Source organism: Fulmarus glacialis, unplaced genomic scaffold, assembly GCF_000690835.1.
Source record: "Fulmarus glacialis isolate BGI_N327 unplaced genomic scaffold, ASM69083v1 scaffold42446, whole genome shotgun sequence".
In the NCBI taxonomy this organism is placed as follows: Eukaryota; Metazoa; Chordata; class Aves; order Procellariiformes; family Procellariidae; genus Fulmarus; species Fulmarus glacialis.
Genome location: NW_009220771.1, coordinates 1 through 21256, shown reverse-complemented (window position 1 = coordinate 21256; position 21256 = coordinate 1). Strand labels below are relative to the sequence as shown.

General features: G+C 41.1%; 1 protein-coding gene across 1 annotated transcript; it reads right to left on the bottom strand.

Moving 5' to 3' along the window:
• Positions 1-50: 50 nt before the first annotated feature.
• Positions 51-21046, bottom strand: TNFRSF8 (tumor necrosis factor receptor superfamily, member 8). The gene is made up of 11 exons (XM_009580876.1): positions 20975-21046; positions 11158-11248; positions 7456-7581; positions 6856-7011; positions 6660-6753; positions 6010-6248; positions 5650-5760; positions 5041-5088; positions 3844-3869; positions 1794-2001; positions 51-292 (listed from the first exon to the last, which is right to left on the bottom strand). The coding sequence occupies exons 1-11, from the start codon at positions 21044-21046 to the stop codon at positions 51-53; spliced, it is 1413 nt and encodes a 470-aa protein (XP_009579171.1).
• Positions 21047-21256: the final 210 nt, after the last annotated feature.

Below are 21256 nucleotides of genomic sequence, written 5' to 3'. Positions count from 1 at the left end.
GAGGTCTTTTCCAACCTATTCTATGATTCACACATCTTCTCAGTGGGTTATCACTTTTCAGTGGCAGTGGTGGGGTGATGAAATTCCTTTCCCTCCTCTTCCACAGGAACCATTACATCATTCCCTGGAAAAGACTCTGTTTCCTGCTCTGGATAGTGCATTGCCAGTTCCTCTTCCATGTTTTCCTGGGCATCAACATTACTTTCACATCCTCTAGGAGCACAGTTCTTACTAGGCACTTCTGAAATGGACCCCACAATAACAGTGTCAGCCTTCATGATGTATATTTTTTCTGAGGAAGGAAAAAAATAGTGCTGAGCATAGTTAACAATCGCTGCTGACCCTAGAGATGGTTCCTTTTCATGCAAAATTTTTACTTGGTACTCAGTTTTTCTCCCCCGCCCCCCTTCTTTTTTTAATCAGAGGCATGCAGATCAAGTCCACCACTATGAAAACACAGAATTCACTAATCCACTAAAGCTTTTGGAATTCACACATTATGAGTTGTCTATTTCATTGTTTATTTATAAGGTGCTTTTAATTTTGAAATCAGAGCACTGAACATATTAAGTGATAAAGAAGGCCTGCACATTTTATCCTCCACTGTCTGGTTTTGGACCACTGTCAAGAGGACTCTGGGCATTTTAGATCAAGTAGATCTAGCTCCCATGTGATGAAGCCACTGCGCTATAGCCATGACTACAGGAGAAAGACAAATTAGAAAAGGCAGTAAGATATTCACAAGGGTCTGTTAGAAGAAGCAATTAACCAGGATCTGGGGAAGACAGATATGGAGAATCCAAGCTTTATGCTCCTGCTATTTCAAGAAGCAACAATACCTGCATTAAAAGCAGCCTTTGGGCAAGGATCAGCACTGTACAGAAATTCTGGGTAATTATCTGGGGTCTTAGGACCAGCAAAGAAATGAGTTTCTTTCCAGTGGAGAATCAACCACAAAATTTTCTGGGATAGTCTTGAACCTTGTGTCCAATTTGTTGACTCTACTCCTTTACAAAAGGTAAATAAGACCTTTGCTACAGCTTGGACCACTACATTTTATTCAGAAGGATGCTGCAGATCAGACACTGTAGGTTATTGTTCACAATTTCTTGGAGATATTTGGGTATAGTAAGTCAAATCATCACATTCATCCCAAGTCCATCACTCACAGAAAAAACAGAAAGGGCATTTAGAAAGGAAAGGTCAGCTCTAGTAATATCAAAGAAAACCCTTCAGATGCCCTCAAAATTGGGTTTGGAAACATTGCCAGAATGTTTCATGCAGACTGTGTCTCAGGTAACAATTCTCCCCCTGTGAGTAAGCTTCCTTGCCTGACTTTATCTCCTACATTGTGCCATGGTCAAAGACTTTATGGGAACGTATGGGAGACACATTTCAAGTTATTACTGTGAAACCAAGAGAAGAAAATGATAGCTTGAGACACATGAAGTACAACTCATTAACTGTGACAGCATCATTTTCCAGCTGATATATTTTGGATTTCATATTTCTTCTGCAAATTTACATCTTCTGGAATGAAAAAGAGGAAGAAGAGCAAAGCGTTTTTCTGTCAGGTTCATAAGTGACTCAGGCAAATGTGAAAATAAGAAAGCATTACATTCGAATGAATAGATATACCAGAATTTGTATGTCAAAGGTTCTAGCGATTCAGCCCCAATCTCTGTTAGAAGCTTTGGACACTTTGCAGCTTACTAATAATCTCAGAATGACATTATGTGCCCATGGTTGAAAAATTGAAAAGGCAAGAAAGAAAAAAAAAAAGCAAGACTCACCAATTCGATTATTTGTGTGGTCTCTCACTCGAGAATCGATAGGGCAATCTGGGGCATTTCCATTGCTCTGTGTCACGTCAGTCAGACTCAGATCAGGACTATATGATTTTTCTGTGCTGCAGAGCAAGTTGTTGTTGGTTTCCAAAGGGAGGGTTCTGTCAATTAACTCCTTCTCTTCTGGCCCACTGTTAGTAGTCAGTATGATCTTCTGCCAATACAAAGAGGAGAGTAGAAGTGGGGTAAATGTAAAAACAACACTGTGAAGATTGCAATAGGTCTACAGAATCCTTCTGTGGCAGTCAGAATAACATAATGTACTTCATAGCACTGCTGTCACAGGGAATGAAAAATTCCAAAGTGTTTCTTTGAACAAAGTTCCTGCGTCACTTAAGGCCATATTTTAAAATAGCGTTTCTAAGCTAAATTCACAGATTTTCGATGACATTTGCACGAATGTACCTCACTTCCACTGAAAACCAGTTTCCTGGACCTGCTTGCATGTCTTGGTAAATTCCACTGCCTCGTCTGCAATTTAGATGCCGATGAACCTTTGTAAATCCACCTATTTGTCATTTTACCTTTTTACCACAAGTCTCATTATTGTATGCTCTATTGCAGAGTCTGCTATCCTGTAATATAGTGGCAGCTGCATTCTGGGGGGCTGAGGCTCAGTAGCACTTTTCAGCAAAGGGTATAACATCAGTAAGAAAGATAGATGCTGGAGGTAAGAATTTTAAGGGATTTGATCAGAAAGAACTTTCACAAGATATTTTTCATATTTAGTTGTGAGATAAGTATCAGAGGACAAACCTGTACAGATGTGTAGTCATATGGTGAGAGAGTCAAACAGTCAAAACTGAAAATATATGGTTTAACTTCCTCTTAGACTTTGCAAAGACCTACCACGCTCCTATGGAAGAAGAAAACAAGCCAGAGGTTGAACTGGTTGAACTTCAAAATGGAATTGCCTCAGCAGAACCTCAGGTAGGAGAAACAAGCTCAGACTAGCTATTATGTGAGGAATTAATTACAAACAGTCCTTTAAAAGAGGAGCCAGAATCTGAGAGAGGCTAAAGGTCCCGCATCACAAATTTCTGATGGTTCAGATGGTTCTCTGTTTCTGTTTCCACAAGGTTGGAAAAGAAAAAAACCAAAGATAGGAAGATTTTGAAATGTGCAGTTTAAAACCCATGTCTGACTCGCAATGAAAGCAAGAGTGGAAGCTCTCCACAACTCAGGGATTAGCAATGACAAACTGAAATTATAATAGCTGATTGCAACCAGATTTATTAGAATAAGTAGTATCTTGTACATGTGCAGATGTACAACATTTAAAAGCAAACTGATTTTAAAAAAAGAAACAATCTAAAGAGTGTTTTAGCAGATATGGACATTTAAAGGTAACAAGCCTAATAAACTGAGAAGACTCAAGAGAATGAAAGTTGCTATAATTTCACTGGAAGTAGGGGAATCAAACAGAGCTGTGATGATTTCAGCAGCTGAGGAACTGCTTTCTGTTGTTACCGTATTGACCGATAGTTGTCTTGTTCACTGCAAACTATACTGTTAAACCATAAGCTGGTCCTGATGGAAAGTCTTCCAGACAAACAATACCCACTGTGTACCCGTATTACAGTCATGCCAAATCCTACAAAGAGGAAGACAGAAGAAGAGTACAAATCCCACTTTGTGTGTGACTAGAGCAGTAAGATAAAATGGGACTGACAGACAAAGTTCTCCCACAAGGTAGAAAAGGCATGTTCATCTTGTGATTTTGGATCCTGTCCCATAGAATGGAACATGAATGGCATAAGATCAAACCAAATACTCCCTTCACAAGCAAGACTGGCAGCATCACACTATTTAACACCACATTAAACATAGCTCAAGACATGAAAGTAGCAAGTCCTAGTAGCTGCACCTAGAGGATCACATATTGTAGAGAAAAGTCCAAACAAAAAGGCTGGCACTCTTTAACAGGACATTTAAAAATATCATTATTTACATTGGAATGGAAAGTGATCTGTTTTGGAATATTGTTCACACTTACTGCACATTTGTTCACTAGATCAGAACCTGCAATGGAAAGAGGAAAAATTATCAGAAGAAAATTCACAGCAATCACAAGAATGTTAATATTTGCTCTGAAATATCACCTAGCCATGTCCTAAACTACTCTACTGCCCAAACCACCTGCATTATGCTTTCTTTACCACTGAGGGCACACTTACGTGACAAGGCTGAGGTGAACCAGCAACAAGTTGCTGTCAAGACTGTGAGGTCCTGCTCTCCCCAAAGCCCTTTGTGGCCATCCCTATTGCTCTCCCCACACCACAACTGGTATTCATCTAATAAAATGATGAACTGATTAAACTTTCTAGATAAGCAGAAGACAGGCTTATTAAAAAAAAAAGTTAAAAAATGTTAATAACTTTCTACTGGATTAACAAGTTGGATCAGTTCATCGTATGGTCAGACGAATGTTAAGGGGATGGGATTTTATGCAAGGATGGAGGAAGGGAACACTGGGGAAAGAAGAGAGATGGGAAGGAGAGAGTGTACAGCATCCTTCTGCAGTACCATGAAGATAGACGGGCTCAGGCCTACTACTTAATTTGACCCCAACACGCAGCCACCTTTATTTTCAATGCATCAGCTCTATAATGCTGCACAGTAACAGTTTCTATTGTGCAAGGCAAGTGAGGAAGCAAAAATTCCATTTTGAGAAAATTAAGCTGCACACAAGAGGTGTTAAATCGTATTTCTGAATAAATGAGTAGAAAAAGCTCTGATGTGTGGTGAGTAGAAGAATCTAACACAACGGAAGAGAATAGATCAGTCAATGGAAATCTAAGTATTGAGAGGGGATTAGTTAATTGGGCAAAATGTCTGTACTCTAGGGGATCTGTACAGGTTGCTATGGCTAACACCCACTTTTTTTGGAAGACGTCTCCCACATTTGAGCGCCCAGAAAATAACCGGGCGTTTTCCCAGCACCGCCCTCCCGCTCTGACAGGGCGGCCAACCGTTCAGGTGCGGCGGGAAAAGAGCGCCACCTAGCGGCCTCTCCCACCCCCGCGCAGGACGGGCAGCGGGGCCGGGGCCAGCCTTCTGCACGTCGGCGGTATTTCAGATGGAGAAGTCCCACGTTTTGAATTAAAAGTCCACAGAGTACAGTTCCATATCAAAACTATCCACTTATTCTTTAGACATACGGATTACAATTCCTGGTCCATCAGTCACTCACCTTGAGATGTGAGCCCGGGTTTGTGTGAAGCGACGGAATGCAGATGTGCTGGTAAAAGAAACCATTCATTTAGCAAAACTCATCATGGAGCGTATAGGCTCTAACAGCTTTACCACACCCACAAGTCTACAACTAACGTACAACATGCACATCCTGCTGTCTATAGAAGAGGGAATGTGGTTCTGCAGGCACACCCCACATGTAACTCTAGGCAAAGCTACAGAGAGTCAGTATCAGTAAAAATCACTCTTCCTCTCATGCTCAAAGTCCAACCCTATCCCAGGAACTAACAAATACTCACAAAACACTTCAGGTATCATTTAATATTAGGGTCTGTACTGAGAGAAGAAACCACTGGTTACCCTTTCCCCACCCAGCTTGTAGCATCTTCCTCCATAAATTCACAGCTGCTTCAATCTTTCTCTCACGTTCTCCAACACGCTGCATGAATGGTTTGCCTCGAACCCTTATCTGGCCCACCTCCACCAGGCAGCAGTAAACATTCTCTTCCCCAGGGACCTCCACAAAATTTTGGGATATTTGAGTTCCCAGTCGGCATATACTTGGAGATCAAACAGCATGCTATGTATTACAGCTTTAAAAACTCACGCTTTCCTTTGAGGATGAGGATCCGCTTCTTACAAACCTTCCATTTCCAAAATAACAGCATGCCCACAAGTAGCACTATCACAGAGAGAACCACTCCCCAAAGAACTAGACCTACAGCACAGAAAGGGAAAGGGAGTACAGGAAAGGCTAAGAAAAGGCAGAGGGGGAACATAGAACATCTGTGTTTGGACATAGAACCATGGACATTTCACAAGTCATAGGGGATTGGCAGGAAGCTCCCACGTAAAAATTGCATTTACCAAAGATATATCCAAACCAAACATGCTAGACAGAGTAAATTGCTTTATTCTTTGTTACCTCCCATTGTTGTCTCCCCCTTGGCTGAGGTAGGAAAAGTGCCAGCCAGAGCTTTCTCCTCAGGAGTTGAAGTGGGGTTTTCAGTTGTTGTGGCACGTAAAAGGATACTAGCAATGGTCACCAGGTTCCCCTCAAACCTCCTTAGGTCAGAGTTATTTCTTTCATTGCTGAATCTCATGGACAAAGTGCTTGGGGTGAGGTAGGTAGGCAACTGGTCCAGGCAAACCTGATCGTGTGTGGCATTTCCTTCGCTTAGTGCTACTTTGTTTAACTCAGCACAGCTAGGGAATGAAAGAGAACAGGGTATCAGCGCGACAGGAAACTGCCATGGTACAAGACAAGAGTTTTTCAACATGGCAAACATCCCTTTGGTCATTTTTGTACCACCTGCATTTATTGCTTTCAGTGAAAAAGTCATTAACCTTCTTCTCACCCCTGTGGCATTAGTTCTTGACCTAGATGCAAACCTGATACTCACACGCGTCTATAATTCCACCATACTTAGCAAACTAAAAATGAGGCAATAGGGATTCCTTCCTTCCTCCAGGCCTTCTAAACTCTGCACATAGGCTCAAAGCTATCCCATTGCCTCTAAGATAAATTTGTATACTTTGCATCAGAAGTGACAGGTGTCCCTTTTCATCCTTTATGAACTTTAATTAGTTAGTCACTCTAAAGAACTATGGACTTACTTCGTGTGGGGCTTGCAGATGTCGGTGCTGGAGTTTTGATCAGAAAAGGTCCCAGAAGGGCACTCTTCACAAGTAACATCATTTATTGAGGTGCCTGAATAAAAATAATGACTGAGGACCGACCAACCAAAACGCATCAGGTCCAGGCCTATGGCCAAGATCAGGAAAGGTAAGCTAGACAGGGAGGAATTCTTACCTCTGACTTTGACTCCAAAACCAGGCTTGCAAACAGTGTGCTGCTGGCATCGTATGCAGGTGTTCAGAACAGGGGTTTGACAGAACAGGCCTGGCCGGCACTCACACACGCGGCTAGAATTGAAGGAGCAGGGCTCCTTCTCCACAAGGTCAGATTCTGTGGGGAAAAAACAGATGCAGTAACAAAGGATCACCTTGCAAGGAAAACGCAAAGCAGGGGCCAAAGATCAGCAACATCAGTTCAAAGGCTCAGGAAGCAGAACAGGCTGCTGGCACTCTTCGCGATGGCAACTTAAGTCATGAATAATTGGAGAAGCCTATAGACAAGGGCTTGTAATATAAGACAGAAAGCAGAAATCAGGCTTGGATATCTTTGGATGAGAAAATTTTTAGGCAGTCCTAAGTGACACAGGAAGCAATACTGATTATGTGCAAGGTAGCATTCTGCTCTTCAAATCAGTAACCAAGGATGGATAATTTGGCTGCTGGAAATTCTAAATGAATAAAATATAAATAAAGTGTAAATAAAATACATAGAGAGAATATAAGCATGAGGTATGTAGAGAATATAAGCGTGAAGTATGTGTGAGGGAAAGCAAACCTTTTGCGCATGATACACAAGCGTCACATCGTGGCTTTTGGAATTCTTCATTCACATATTGTTCAGGTCCACATCTCATGCAGTCTTCATCTGGGTCCCTAGGACATGCTTTCTTTTTAACATAGCCTGGAAAAAGAAAAACAAAATATGCAGGGTACCTGTTCAGAATGACAGGAGACAACCATCCTGAAGTATGCTCGTATGCTCGTTTACCTGTTAGACACACTACCACAGTCTTCTCTTTGTACCTGTCATTTGGCTTCTCTAGCACATTTTTGCCTTTCCCGTTCAAGTGTGAAGGGATCAAGCTGTCCTGTTACAGCAACGCTGTGCATGGTATTACCGCAGTCGGTATGGATTGCTGCAGAATGGGCACATGGCAAGTCATTTGCTGACAGTTAGAAAAGACCACCAAGTCTGCAGTGAGGGCAATATTGTCCTGCCATTACTACGTTCCCAGGCAATTGTTTTTCATGTTTTCTTCTTGACTATAGCAACCGAGTCCTGATATTTTGCTACCTAAGGCATCACTTTTCCTTTCAAAAGTTGCCAGAATCGCCTAGGTGCACATGAATTCATGCAGGGACAACCCCATCTCCCATGTTCAGAATGGGTGGTTACAAGATGGTACTTCTTGAGCTGTGCCCTGTATACCCCTAGCAGGTTTGCAGTAGGTTGCTTTCTGAGCAGTCGTGCTAGTTCTACAGTTGCCTTGACAGTTGTGAGATGGTTTAATTTTCCATTTGTTTTCCTTTAAACAAATCAAATTACATATGTATGTCTTTCTGATGCTGGATGTATATACTGTACACTTTCTCTGCTCAACACTTCCAACTCACTTGGACTCATCGCTCAGCTTGCAAGCACACCACCCTGGATCTCACAGATCTTCTGTGTATATGCAGTATGCATGAAGTTCAGTAGCTGGCTGAATTAGATGACCTCTGGAGGTCTTTGCCAAACTTAAGCTATTCCATGACTCTATGTTTATGTCTGGTAATCATTTTCTAGTGACTAGCTTTTAAAAGCATCTGCCTGGCAAGCTAGGTAGAATAACCAGCTAGGAGTATGGGAAAGGCTGGGACAGAAGTATTCCTAATGTTTCAGCTCCTGAAGCAACAGATGAGGTATTCTACCACTGGCCATAGTGCCAAAGAAATTAGAAGGCACAGTGGTCACATGTGATGAACTTGTGGCCTTGCCAGGAGGTAGAAATAACTACCAGAGGATAAGGAACAGCGGCAGTTGCAGAAGCAAAAGGAAAAGCTAAAGCAGCAACATAAAGATGGGAAGAGTTGAATGTTTCACAGGTGGAAAACAGGAGGGAAACGAATCCCAGTTTCAGCATCCAGCCTGCATCACCCAATCACAAAGAGTTAACCACAGGGAGGGGGAACCTGGCAGGGAAATAACTTGCCTACTATGCATTTTGGCAAGCACGATGTAGGAGTGCAGGTAAAAAGAGCTGTGCTATATTTGGCCCACTAAATACCACCAGACAAGACTGAACCACATCACTCCCACCTCCTCAAAACTACTTGTCTGAGACTGTTCTTTTCAAGGTGGGGGCTGATTGCAGAATCTCAGCACTCAAGCTGCACATGTGTACCTGCACATGTGTGTCATTTTCCCCTTCCTCCCCCAACGACCCAAAAGCTTTAACTTCAGTTATTTGAGATTTCCTGTACGCATGGGTCCCTCCCTTGGGGGATGTGTGCCCCAGGTGCAGTAGCTCTGAAGCTTGCCTAACAGTGTCTTCTGGTGCTGTTCTCCACTGATTGTGTTCACAGCCCAAGAACCAGATAAAAGACTGAGCAGTAGGAATACCAGCTGCAATCACCTGTGTGGAAAAACGTACTGAAGGTAAGTAGATGAAATAAGTGTTTTTCTTTTGTGAGAATGTGCATTCGTTCACTCTTGAGGATTTGCTGTTAACTGTGGGTGGGAAATTATCTTGAGTGTTGACTGGAGCACTATCTTGTGGAGCTAGATAGCTGATTTAGAGTCTAAAACAAAATAATAAAAAAAACAACCAAACAAAAAAGGTAAAAAACCATAAACAGAATAAACAGAAGTGATGTGGAATACCAACTTCTGCATAACATGAGCTGTTCTAGCATATACTGTTATTTGCCATGAAAGTCTCTGTTCCTCCCCTTGACAGGAGGGAAAATATTCTTCTCGTATCCCAGGTATGAAGCCTCATTTTACCTGCACAAGAATTAAGTACATGAGAAGAGATGTGGCAACTACAGAAATTGATTAGAATGCTCTTTTGAGGTTTGGTTTGAAGTTTATCTTGAAATTGAACTTGAAATTAACTTCGAAACAGAGGATGGCTTGCACGTGGGCCAGTGTGCTCAGATTGAAAGCTGTACATCTGTGGGCTGGGACACCAAGGAAAGTAAAGCCAGGCTGCATATCAAGAGTTTGAGATGCTCCACTTTGATTAAATGGAATTTTAGAAAAGCTTCTCTTTCCTTGCAGTGAGCAGTTGAGTTAGTAGCAGATATGAACAGGTTATTGCTTGAAGGAGTAGTGGAAGATTAAAATGAAAAAGGATTCTTATGAGTTTCTGTTGTGAAGGAGGCCCCAGAGAACGTGAAAAGATGTCCAAGACTGACATGAGGATGTGGCAACAAAATGAGTTCCAAGAATAAGCAGAGGTGAAATGACTGGGACTGGTGGCTCATTACAGCCAGATGTAAATCAGATCTCTGCTTTTCACAAGACCTCACTATAACATCTGTCATTATGGGAACTTTTGCAAAGTATGGTTTTGAAGGAGAAGAGAGCTTTTCTTGGGACTGGCTTAGAGTCAGATCCCCGCCCCTTTTCTTCTTTTGTGGGACCAGTTTCTCCATCTCTTGGTCTTGTTTACTTATACAACTTCTGAACGATTCTAGTGGTGTGGCCAGCAGTACAAGATGTCCCAGTGGGAACCCCAATGTAACTGCATGCAAATGCTAGCAATCAAGTGCTAAACCCCCATTTATTATTGGAACACAAATAAATGTCAAAAATTTCCTTTCAAAAAAGAAAAAAAGAAAAAGAAAACATTTCTATAAGAAGAGCTTGATGATGGTGAAGTACCATAAAATGCCCCACCCACTGAGGGGTTTTTTGGCCAATAGGGGGAGTTTCAGACATTTCCAGAACTCGTGTCACCAAGGTGTTTCCTGCTTCTGACCTCATATGCCTCTGAGTCACAACTAGCTTCCGGCAAAGCTCACTGTGTCCCCTGACAAAGGGCTGTTCCCTTTCTCATGTGAGACACTTTCTAAATTGTTTTGACTATGAGGATAACGACAGATTTTCCACACCTTCATTTTATATTTTTTGTCTCTGATCAGAAACTTGTTTAGCCTAATTTCACTGCGCTATTTCACACCCTGAGGCAAGTTGAAATGAATTCTTAGACCTGCCCGCTTCTAGCTACTTCAGAGTGTCAAGTCAACTGATAAAAAAGACATAAAAAATCCTAGCAAGTTATCTTGTTTGCAATTTACAGATTGTTTGCATGCAGGCTGAAGAGGAGCAGGGCAGTGGAGAACAAGTTCACATTTGGATCCACACTAGATAGTGGTTCATGAAATTGCACTTTTCTTCAGGACAAAATGCAATTCTGCAGATATAGATGGTTCCTACTATCTCTGCAAGAAAGGCTCCATGTTAATTTGACTGAATTATAAACATACTGACCTGAGGGACACTGGTAACAGCAGCTTCGTGAAGTTTCATCATAGAACCAATTCTCAAGTGTATCACAGGAATGAGATGGGGTTAATGATGTCTAGAAATTGGAACAGACAAAAGACACAATTAGAAAACAGTTCTGTATTAGAGCAGATCCCAGTATTTGTTTCAAGTGATGGTAGTTGCAGATGGTAAGGAAAAGCGTACAGCTTTTTTAAAGTTCAAGTATCCCCAAAGCAACTAAATTACTGTTGCCCATATGCTTAAGCAAAGATTGTAATATTCAGTGTACTTAACATTAATTCAATATGTATCTTTACTCAGCAGGCTCTTTTATCTGAAAGTCATTTAAACATAGGAATGGAATACTGTAGCCCAACCTCTGTATCCAGCATTTCAGCGCTCAGAAACTAACTCCTTGTGAGCTGCCCTACAAAAACGTTTTTCAGCCAATGCTCCAAACACCCTTTGAAACCTAGCTGCAGGATCACTAAGATCACTAAGAAAAGCTTGTCTATTAGTCTGCATCTCCTTTAGAAATCTTGTAGCAGTTAGCAAATAAAAAAAAGGCTAAAAATCGCTGTCCTGAAATGATCCCATGTTAATTTGAGATAAGAATTAAGAATCCCTAACATCTGTAACAGATTTCCAGCTCTGTGTGCACTGGAATAAGAGGTGGTGTCATAGTCAGCATAATCTAAATCTAGCTAGATTGGCTGTAATCCACAAAGATAATTCTTGTTTGCAGCAAACAAGTCTTTCTGTTCAGTTATTTATGCAGTCATAATGCTTGAATTCAGTGACCCAAAGATGTGTTTATTATAAACCAATAAATTGCTTTACTTATCATTTAGGGACAAATGCTACACTGAGAACGAGAGGTTTTTGCCTTGAAAAGAATGCTGCAAATACTCACACAATGAAGCCCTTATTCAAATAACTAATCCCACTTCTATTGTGAGTGAAGGTTTTCAGGAACAACCTTTGGTTTGACTACATAACTGATACTTGTTTAGTTAAAAAACCCACACACAATAGTTCTAATATTACCTTAGAAAATTAGACATGGCTATGACTTGTACCAAAAAGCATATAATAAGACTTCATTTTTGTATGGCAGGGCAACTATATGCTTTGGGAAATTACAGTGCTACAAGTTTTCTGATGAGAAAATCTGATTTTTGAATTTGGCATCTCCCTTAATAATCCCCTAAAAATGTTGTTATCTGAATTTCATTTTCAGTATTTGCTAGAAAGTATAAATGGCAAATTTTTGTAAAGACTCAATCAGCAGATTCCCCACAGATTTTCCCACATGATAATGGTAGAGCAGTTAAATATTTCAGAAAACCCACATCTCACTTTCTGCAGATGAATTTCCCATTGGCCTTTGAAATAATACCTACTGTCTCCTACTGCCTTTGTAGGCAGTGCAGAATCTTACTACCTAATTTCACAGCCGTATTCTCCTGTTTAATGTGCAGTTCTTTTCACAGCAGGACCATAGAACACAGAAGTTATTTAACTTGCCCGAGGTTACATCAGAAAACAGGAACTTTCAGTCAAGGAGGAAATTAACAAAAGGACAAGAAATAGAAACATATTGAAACCATTAAATTTCATCGAGCTCCAGTAACAGAACCGAGAAATCCTGCCTGACACATTTCTGCATTAACCACTGGGCCACACAGCCTCCCTACAAAGCATTTTTTCTAGCTTATTGTGTAAAGGAAATAGCAGATGTCTGCTTGCTCAGCCTGACTCAAATCAAGTTTACAAATGTGCACCCTGTATTTTTCTTTTCTGAAGAGGAAGCCCTGGACTGTAGGAAAAGGAAGTGGAATCTCCTTGCATCTGCGTGGAGAAGAACCCTGGTTAGCCAGCCACTCTGAGACTAAATTGAATACCAGGAAATGAGACAACGAGACCAGTCACTAGACAAAGGGTCATTGAGGAGTTACTTCAGCGATATGAAGTGAATTAACTAATTTTATGAAGAAAATTTAAGAAACAGCAGTATCCTGTCTATAGCTAAGTCATCCTCGATTAGTTTCTCTATAAGAGCTATGGGAAGTCACCACAAAAACCTGATCTTCTCTTCCTGGTTCTCCTGGGCAACCAACTCTGGCTGCAAATGATGTTAAATTTTAAATTGGGGTGGGAACAAGATTCTTGAACGATTTATGCAGCACATAAGCTTACAGCTTATTTAATTGTCTCTTTTGGGGTTTAAATAAAGGAATAGTGTCTGTGTAAAAGTGTGAGGGAAGGGCTGCTTTTTAAAAAGTTACCTTGTCTAAAATATTGAAATCAGGAGTTCAGGATGAGATTCTGCTCTTAGTTACAGAAATGCAAATTCTGATTATGAATTTGACCTGATGCTAGTACTGTGATAAATTACTGCATGAACTATGCATACATACTACACAAATTATGGAAATATACATATGAAAGAGAGTACTCAACGTTTTTTTTTCCTTTCCACAAGAGGGCAGCTATATACTACAGCCAGCTACATAATACCTGACATCTGCAGCTTCACAACAAATGCTGCTTACAAGTATCCAGTTACGAGCACAGCTTTGTAGCCACCTTTACTGTTCACTGAGCCAAGCCCAAGGTGCTCCGCTGTAGAAAGAAATCATTTTAACAAATCATGACACAATTTCTATGGCTGAGAAACCACTTTCTGAAAACCCCACCACTTCTAATACCTGCAAAATGTCTTTAAGAGTTGCCATCTGTTCAGTAGAGGCTTTTCATGAGTATGAAACTTATTATGGATCCTTTCAGATAAATAATGTACATATCAATGCTCAGCATCAGTCATCATCTCCCCATTCTTGTAATTTTTTTCCCTTTAGATCCTAAAGTTGTTTGATTCCTAATGTGACCTGTAACAGCAATGCAATGATGAAAAGTTCTGCTCTTAAATTAAGCAGAAAAGTTGTCCCTTTGTAGACAGCATACTTTAAGGTAAGGACCTGAGTATAAACCAACCCCCCATACCTCTAGCACTTCAGGCTTAAAAGCTCAAAATAAATTACATACGCAAAACTGGCAGTGTGGAAAGGCAAGTGTCACTAAAAATTATATGGGCTCTGCTGCTTAACTTATGCAAGGTGTTTTGTAAGCTAAATTTCAAGTTTTCATGCATCTGGAAAAAAAAAATCTTGCACTAAGAACCCACCAAAACTTCCATGAGTTTTTGGGGGAGTAAGACGAATTGGTGCCTAACAGCAAAGAATATGCCTTGAAGAAATGGCAGAGGTGAAGGGCCAAGGTCTTAAAATGTTTTAAGTCTTCCGTAAAATGATGGTGCCAACTCATTTGCTGCAGAGGTTTGATTAGGCTACTTTTGGGAAAAGGGTGAAGGAAAGTCAGCCATACAAGGATAACGTAATTTTCATTTTTCTGTCTATGTGTAATGAATATCAGGGTAATAATGTGTAATGAATATCAGGGTAATAAGTAAACTAAAACAAAAGATAACAAACCAAAGATACGAAGTGAAAAGGGAACAAAAATGTGCATTATTAGTGGGCGGCAATAGGCCTGAACTGAGGTAATTTACCCACTCAACTACTGAATGTGAATTACCTCAGTTTCACCACCTGTAACTACTCTTCCCACATGTAAAATACCACCTCTGACATCTCATCTACAATTAGGGAAATTACAGTGCAAATTTGCAATAAAATATTGGCTTGTTTGATCTTTCATTTTAATGAGCTCAGTATTTCTCATTAGGAAGAGATCACTGGAAACTATTCCCTGAGAAACACAGGGAATTCTAGATTTTGTATTTTCCAGTCCCACTCCCTTCACGACTCAATGCTTCTGGAAAGATACCTTATGCATTTTCTTGATTTGACCATCATCTTCGATCTCTGTGTGCCAGAAGACTCCAAGTGATATGACTGACGCATTTGGGTTTTTTTGTTCCTCAGCTGTTGGCTACTCCTTTTTAACAGCAGAAATCTAGACATCAACCATCAAATCCATCCAAATTTGTAGGGACTGCAAAATACTTAACGCATATTTGTCTTGCTGTTCCTGGACAGAATAACAGCTGGGTGCCGGAGTTACGAAACATTTTAATGCTGATTAACCAATAGTTAAAAAGCAAAAAATATTTCAGTGGCTTGGCCAAAAAAAGCATTAGATTTCCACAGAATCATGGAAGCAACATATGTGCATAACTTCTCCGAAATTAAGGCCGTTGAACCAACATGTCTATTTTCAATAGCAACTTACCATTTCCATATAGTGGTAAGCCTACTACAAACTGCAGCTGGAACACAAACTGGATTTCTAATCCTCATCTGGTAAATATCAAAATGACTTGGGTGAACTCCTGTTGTCTGAGTAGTCTAGTACTGAGCTTGGACCTCCAGGCTCAACTCTGTATAAACCCACAGCAACATGAGAGTGAGGCCACCACAAGGCTGAGGGCAGGAAAAGGTCCTGTAGCTTAATGTTCAAGGTTGGTGGTTCCCTTCCTGGCTCTATCATTGCTCAGCCTTAGATGTGTTACTTTAAAGTCCTCACTATACTGGGTCCAACATCTATCTACAATTATGGGTATTTTTGTGTTCGTAGCACCAGGGAACCCCAGATAGGCTCTGTAAGGGCATACAGGACATACTGTCCCTCCAGTCCCACTGGGTCCTCAACTTTAGGTTTGCTTGCTTTTACCAAATCTTGTCCAACTGTTGCCAATGGTGCTGTAAACACTTCTTATCCTGCCAGCATTCACAGCTCAATTGCTAAGGGGAGGACAACTGCTATCAGGATAGGTCAGTCTGCTACAGCAGAACTTACAGTTTACATTCTCCCTAGCTTTTTCAGTTTCCACTCAAAAACTTGGGTAAGCAGTTTGTTCAGGAGGACATCACATGCTGTTTGTAATCAAAACAGGCAGGGGAAAAGCTAACTGTCTTCTAACGCTATGGCTACAAAGGAATCTGGTGACAGCACAGAATGATCCTGTCTAGATGAGGGAAATTCTAAGAAAAATTCCCACTAACAGTGGCAGCATTGATCTACCCAGCACACATACATACTGGTTTGAGCTGCGTAGACCTGCTTTGAGCTGCATTACCAACGGCTGCAACTGTGGGAGCCTGCTATGTATTGGGTTTCTGGTATTGTGACTGAGATAATGGTAGCCAACAGTGGAAACTTTTAAAGAAAATGTCCCTCTTGTCAAGCCTTAATCAGAACAGGTATCACCTAAAAGAATGGAGAGAATCACAAGGAGAGTGAGGAGAAAAGGGAAAAATTCACGTAAAAAGTGGTACTTTATCATATGAGGGCTCAAGAACACCACAGCAGGAAGGAAAAGCATATGTGCTCTTACTGCTCTCATTGCCAACAAAAATCTCAGTATTAAGACATTTCTAATATATTTCTGGTTGTGAGCACTTGGACAAAACCAAGCATTACAAAATATTGAACAAGACACATAAGGTTTAACTACAAAATAGTGAAAGCCTTCTGCCTTGGACCACTATCCCATTTGTTAGAATGAAGTCAAAGAATCCTTTTTTAATACGTTCTAGGATGACAGTGGCAATTTAACCCTGTCTCAGAAAAAAAAAGAAACTTAATTACTTTGACTCAGGACTGTGTGAATACCACTAATAAAACTCATTTTTCCAGACCAAAACCAGTTTATTTAAATTAAGACTCCTTGTTAGGTAGAAGCTGAAGGTTAAGGTTTGACTTAGCAGGTCCTAGTTGCTCATAAATAGCTCTTGAAATGAAAGGGAGCGATAAAGCAAAGGAGACAGGAAAAAGTTTCAGCCCCACATTACAAAACCTCAACACTATCACCTTCTTACAAAAAAGCATCAGCTGTGAGTGTTGGGGTGGGGTGGGAGGTTCACCTGCTTGATTCCATGGCGCCTGTGTGTAGAGGCCCACAAAAAAGAAAGTGATAAGAAATTCTCCACTCACAGTGTTGGCCATTTCTCCTGGCTCCAGTATGCTTACAGAAATTGTCAATAGCCAGTAAGAGAAGATTCACTTCATCATTTTTGCCCCTTACTAGTTATTTTGTAGGGAAGAATTTGTGTGTAAAAACTTTCACTTCTGCCCATTCCCTCCTCTTCTTCCTGGAATGCCTAGAAACACTGAAGAGCATGGTATAATCCATACTCAGCAGCAACTAACATGTGGCTTTGCTTCATCAAGGAAATCTCCAATAAGTTTTACAGAACAAACTCTCCTCATTTCTGCAAGGAACAGAACAAAATGCAGTAACCTCAAAATCCTGTTTAATTAACATTCAAAGTATTTTTCTCTTTCAGCTTTTGACTGTCCCTCCTCCTTATCCACTCTTGTCCGAATCTCAAGACAGACAGAAACAGAACTCAGGTTCTGCCAGGGAAATTCAAAATTCTAGCACAATTTCACTTTTTAAGGCATCATTTCCTAGTGTTTCCTGAAGAAAAGATAAGGAGATTATGTACATTTCCCTGTCCTCTCTCCAAAGATAACCCAGTCTCAATGAAGAAATACCAATTTTATCCCAGTTACATATAGTATTGTCCATTAGTACTTACAGTTCTGTTCATTAATACGTATTATAAAAAAAACCTTTAAAATTCAAGGAAGATCACAAAGTATTGGTGGGTAGGGGCAAGGAATCCAGCTGTGGTGGACAGTAGGTTTTTGTCCTTCCCACTGATTTTGAGGAAACTGAATGGATGGGTCTGTACCAAGAATGGATTAGCAAAGTGGGAATATGTATCTATTGCAGCTATGCTAATCCTGTGGCTCTTTGCCATCCAAGGGTGCAATCCCACTTCCCCTCTCTTGCCTGTACCCACATTCTCTTTCCCCTCTAACTCCTTGATTGTTTAAGACAGAGCAACTGTGTTTCCAGAGGACCAATCAGTTCTAGGAGTTCATTTGACTGAAAATTCTGCTTTCTGAATTTGTGAAGTTGGTTTTCAGGGGGTTACTGCACTGAAACAACTCACGCTGTGGCTGCACAGTCACTTGCACTAAATTCAATGCAAGAAAGTTGGTGGCACTGTGTAGCCAGGAGCAGGGCCTCCCTTTGTGTGACAGGTCTCTGCTGACGGGCACAGCTGTAACGAGAAACCTTGCAGACATTATTTCTGCATCTGTATACTATACCAGAATTGATTTGATCTGGATTGGACATGAGGACACAATGCAGAGTTAATGCTGCTTTATGCCAGCTCTAAAGGAACAAGTAAATATTTAAACTAAGCAGGTAAGCTGGTGTAGTAAACAATCGCCATGTAGCAGAAAGCCTGCCACTACAAAGTTAATCTGTCCACATTTTTTGAATAAATTTGAACAAGCCATGAGTCTATATCAGGCTAGTAATTTGTGTCTGGTTTTGCTCTAATACGAGGAGTTCTTAAATCGGATTCAGTGTATTGTTCAACTGGAGGGAGACAGAGACTGAATTTCACTAATCTTTTCCTGCATGCGCTTCAAGGTTTTTGATTTAGTAAGAGCTGGAATACGTCTTGTGAAAGAAAAGACCATAATTCCTATCCTGTTTGGACTGCTCTGGAACAGGACAGCCAGGGATCCCTTGGCTTAGTGCTTTCATTGGCCTATCAGGCCAACTACTTTTTTTTTTTTTTTAAAGCGTTGCAGATCAAGGCCCAATTAAATAAAGCAAACATATTTGATACAAAGCATTTGGGTTTTTCAGTGCTTGCTTTTGAGAATTTGTTTTAGAAAATACGCTTTTTTTTTGTAGCTCTTCTCACTTTCCTACAAACACCTTTGCCATTCCAATTTAAATAATGGGAAGTGTAAAGATGGTGCTGAATTCAGTGGGCTACTCTGCAATTCAGTCAGGACAAGGTTTGACTCATTTATTTATGGCCTTTTGAGCTCATAGAGAAAAAGTGATGGTGAGGCAGAGTAAGAAATCGGCTTGCTACAAATGAGCTGTAAGGCAGGAAGAAAACATATTACGGTAAAAAAAAAAATCTTCTACCAGCATTGGCTATTCTAGAACTGACTAATACTGCAGCAGAACAGTTGACTCCCTTTCAAGCTTCTATCCAAATTCTGACAGTACAAAAGACACTGATAATCTAAGACTCAAGTAGTCAAGCTTCATCTGCTTGATAGTAAAGACATTATTAACAAGTGAGAGTTAACCGAATATTAAAACAAACAAAACACAAACTGTGGACTCAAGTGAGGTGGAATATGGTTTAAAATATGACCAATAAGCTGTGACTTGCTCACATTAAACAGCATCACTTGTACTCCACTAGCAGTAAAAGCAACTGTTGCTGTGATAGAGGCAATACGGAAAGACAGTGAAAAGCCAGTTACTCATCCCAGCAAGATCTACATATTTATTGCAGGTAACTGATGATTTTGCAGTGAGTCTGAGTGTTGACAATGAGTATCAGAAAACCCAAATTTTCTCTCTGCCCCTTTCATTTTGTGAACAAAACACCAAAAGTGATGTCACATAGCAAAAATACATTCTTTTTTTCTACTGCCTTTGTCCTAAAGCAGTTTGCATTCAGCAGACCAGACAAGCTTATCTGAATGCTCTCGTAAGTATTCCTCAGGTGAGTAAGGACTACAGATTCCAGTGAAGGAACAGTGATCCTTCGACATTTCAGGAAGGAGACAGGGGCAGGACAGATAACCACGGCAAAGTAGAGCAAACTTGTAATGTGGGAGGGGAATTTACAACTAAAGACACAAGGGCAAACTCCTACTCTTACCAAAAGAGCCAGGAGGATCTTTTTCAAATGTCTATGAAGAGGATGCAGGACTTGGTTATTTTCAAAGATCTAATCGGAGCCAGTTTCTTGTAAAAAACTCTCCAGACAGCCCAAGTGATGTGCTGTATCATTCAGTGACAATGTACAGCCAAGTGCCTTAGGTTAATATATGCTCATATTTCCACTGCAAGGGAAAACGGCCAATTTTAGGATCCAACACAGTGTGCAATTACTCGCCTACTTGACTTTACCTGTGCAAAGAGCCTCTGTGACTGACTTTTTTTTTTTTTTATGTGTGTGCATAAGTGTCAGCCAGGGAAATTACCTGGATTTATGCCAGGTGCTGAGGGCTCGCTGCCACGTGATCCACTAGGGAGGAGGGGAGCAAACCCACAAGAGACGATACGGTCTGAGCAGGGAGCTAGCTTGCATCTACAGCATCAGCTGAGTGCAACTAGTGGGCTATGTCTATTTTAAGTCAATTTGACACAGAAATAATAGCCCATTCGTGAGGAAGTCAGTGTCAAAGGGGTGGGCAGTTGTAAAAAGGAAGGTATATTGTTGTTTTGTTTGCCTTTTCACCTTTCAATTTGGCAGCCCTGACTCACATCAGCAGGGTGAGCAGAAGCCCTCTAAACCAAGCTCTGCAAGGAATGTGCCTGTCACAGAGCACCTGGCCATCCAGGTAAAAATAAAAGCCACTCGCCCAAACAAATGAGAACAGTCCCCCACCCCTATCAAATCTTTCCTCATTCCCTAGCTGTGATGTGACTGGAGGTGCAGTAACACTAGGAATGCCAACAAAAAGATATAGATTATAGCTCATATCCCCTGCTCCTGCCTGCAAAGTTCCCAGAGAGGGCAAAGTCTCCTGGCTGCTCTGCTTCCTACCTTTATCTCCTGACAGCTCTGCTTTATACCTTTATCACCCTGTGTTGCAAAAAGCCTGTTTCTGTGGATGCCAACTACTTGGCACCCAGCCTACGGGCAGGATAGCCCTGCAGCTCAGGGTGCCCCCAGACCTCTCCAGGCTCCTGCATCCTGAGGGGCTGTAGGATCCTGGTGCCACCCTAACTTACCTGCGGGGCTGTCTGGATATCCGGGAGCAGCAGCAGGAGCCACAGTCCTAGTGCCAGGCTGCAGGCAGCCATCTGCAGTGGTGTTAAATCTCCCTAGCTCCCAGCATCGCAGGTTAGACAGCCAGGTTGCTCCTCCTGGAGGTTGAGATCCTCCCAGGGTCCAGCCCAGTCTTGCTCCGTGTCTGTTCATTCAGTCTAGAGCCATTCCAGCTGTTCAAGAGAAGCAGGAGACAGGCTTTGAGACTCAAGCAAGTTAAGAAAACATCTTAGAAGGAAGGTGGG

Excerpts from the sequence above, each read along its gene's own strand:
- TNFRSF8 (XM_009580876.1), bottom strand. The coding sequence starts at position 21,046 with ATGGCTGCCTGCAGCCTGGCACTAGGACTGTGGCTCCTGCTGCTGCTC. Across the intron at positions 5,761-6,009 it reads TGAGGAGAAAGCTCTGGCTG|GTCTAGTTCTTTGGGGAGTG; the intron begins GCACTTTTCCTA and ends TCTGTGCTGTAG. Across the intron at positions 5,089-5,649 it reads CCTCATCCTCAAAGGAAAGC|CACATCTGCATTCCGTCGCT; the intron begins GTGAGTTTTTAA and ends TTCTTTTACCAG.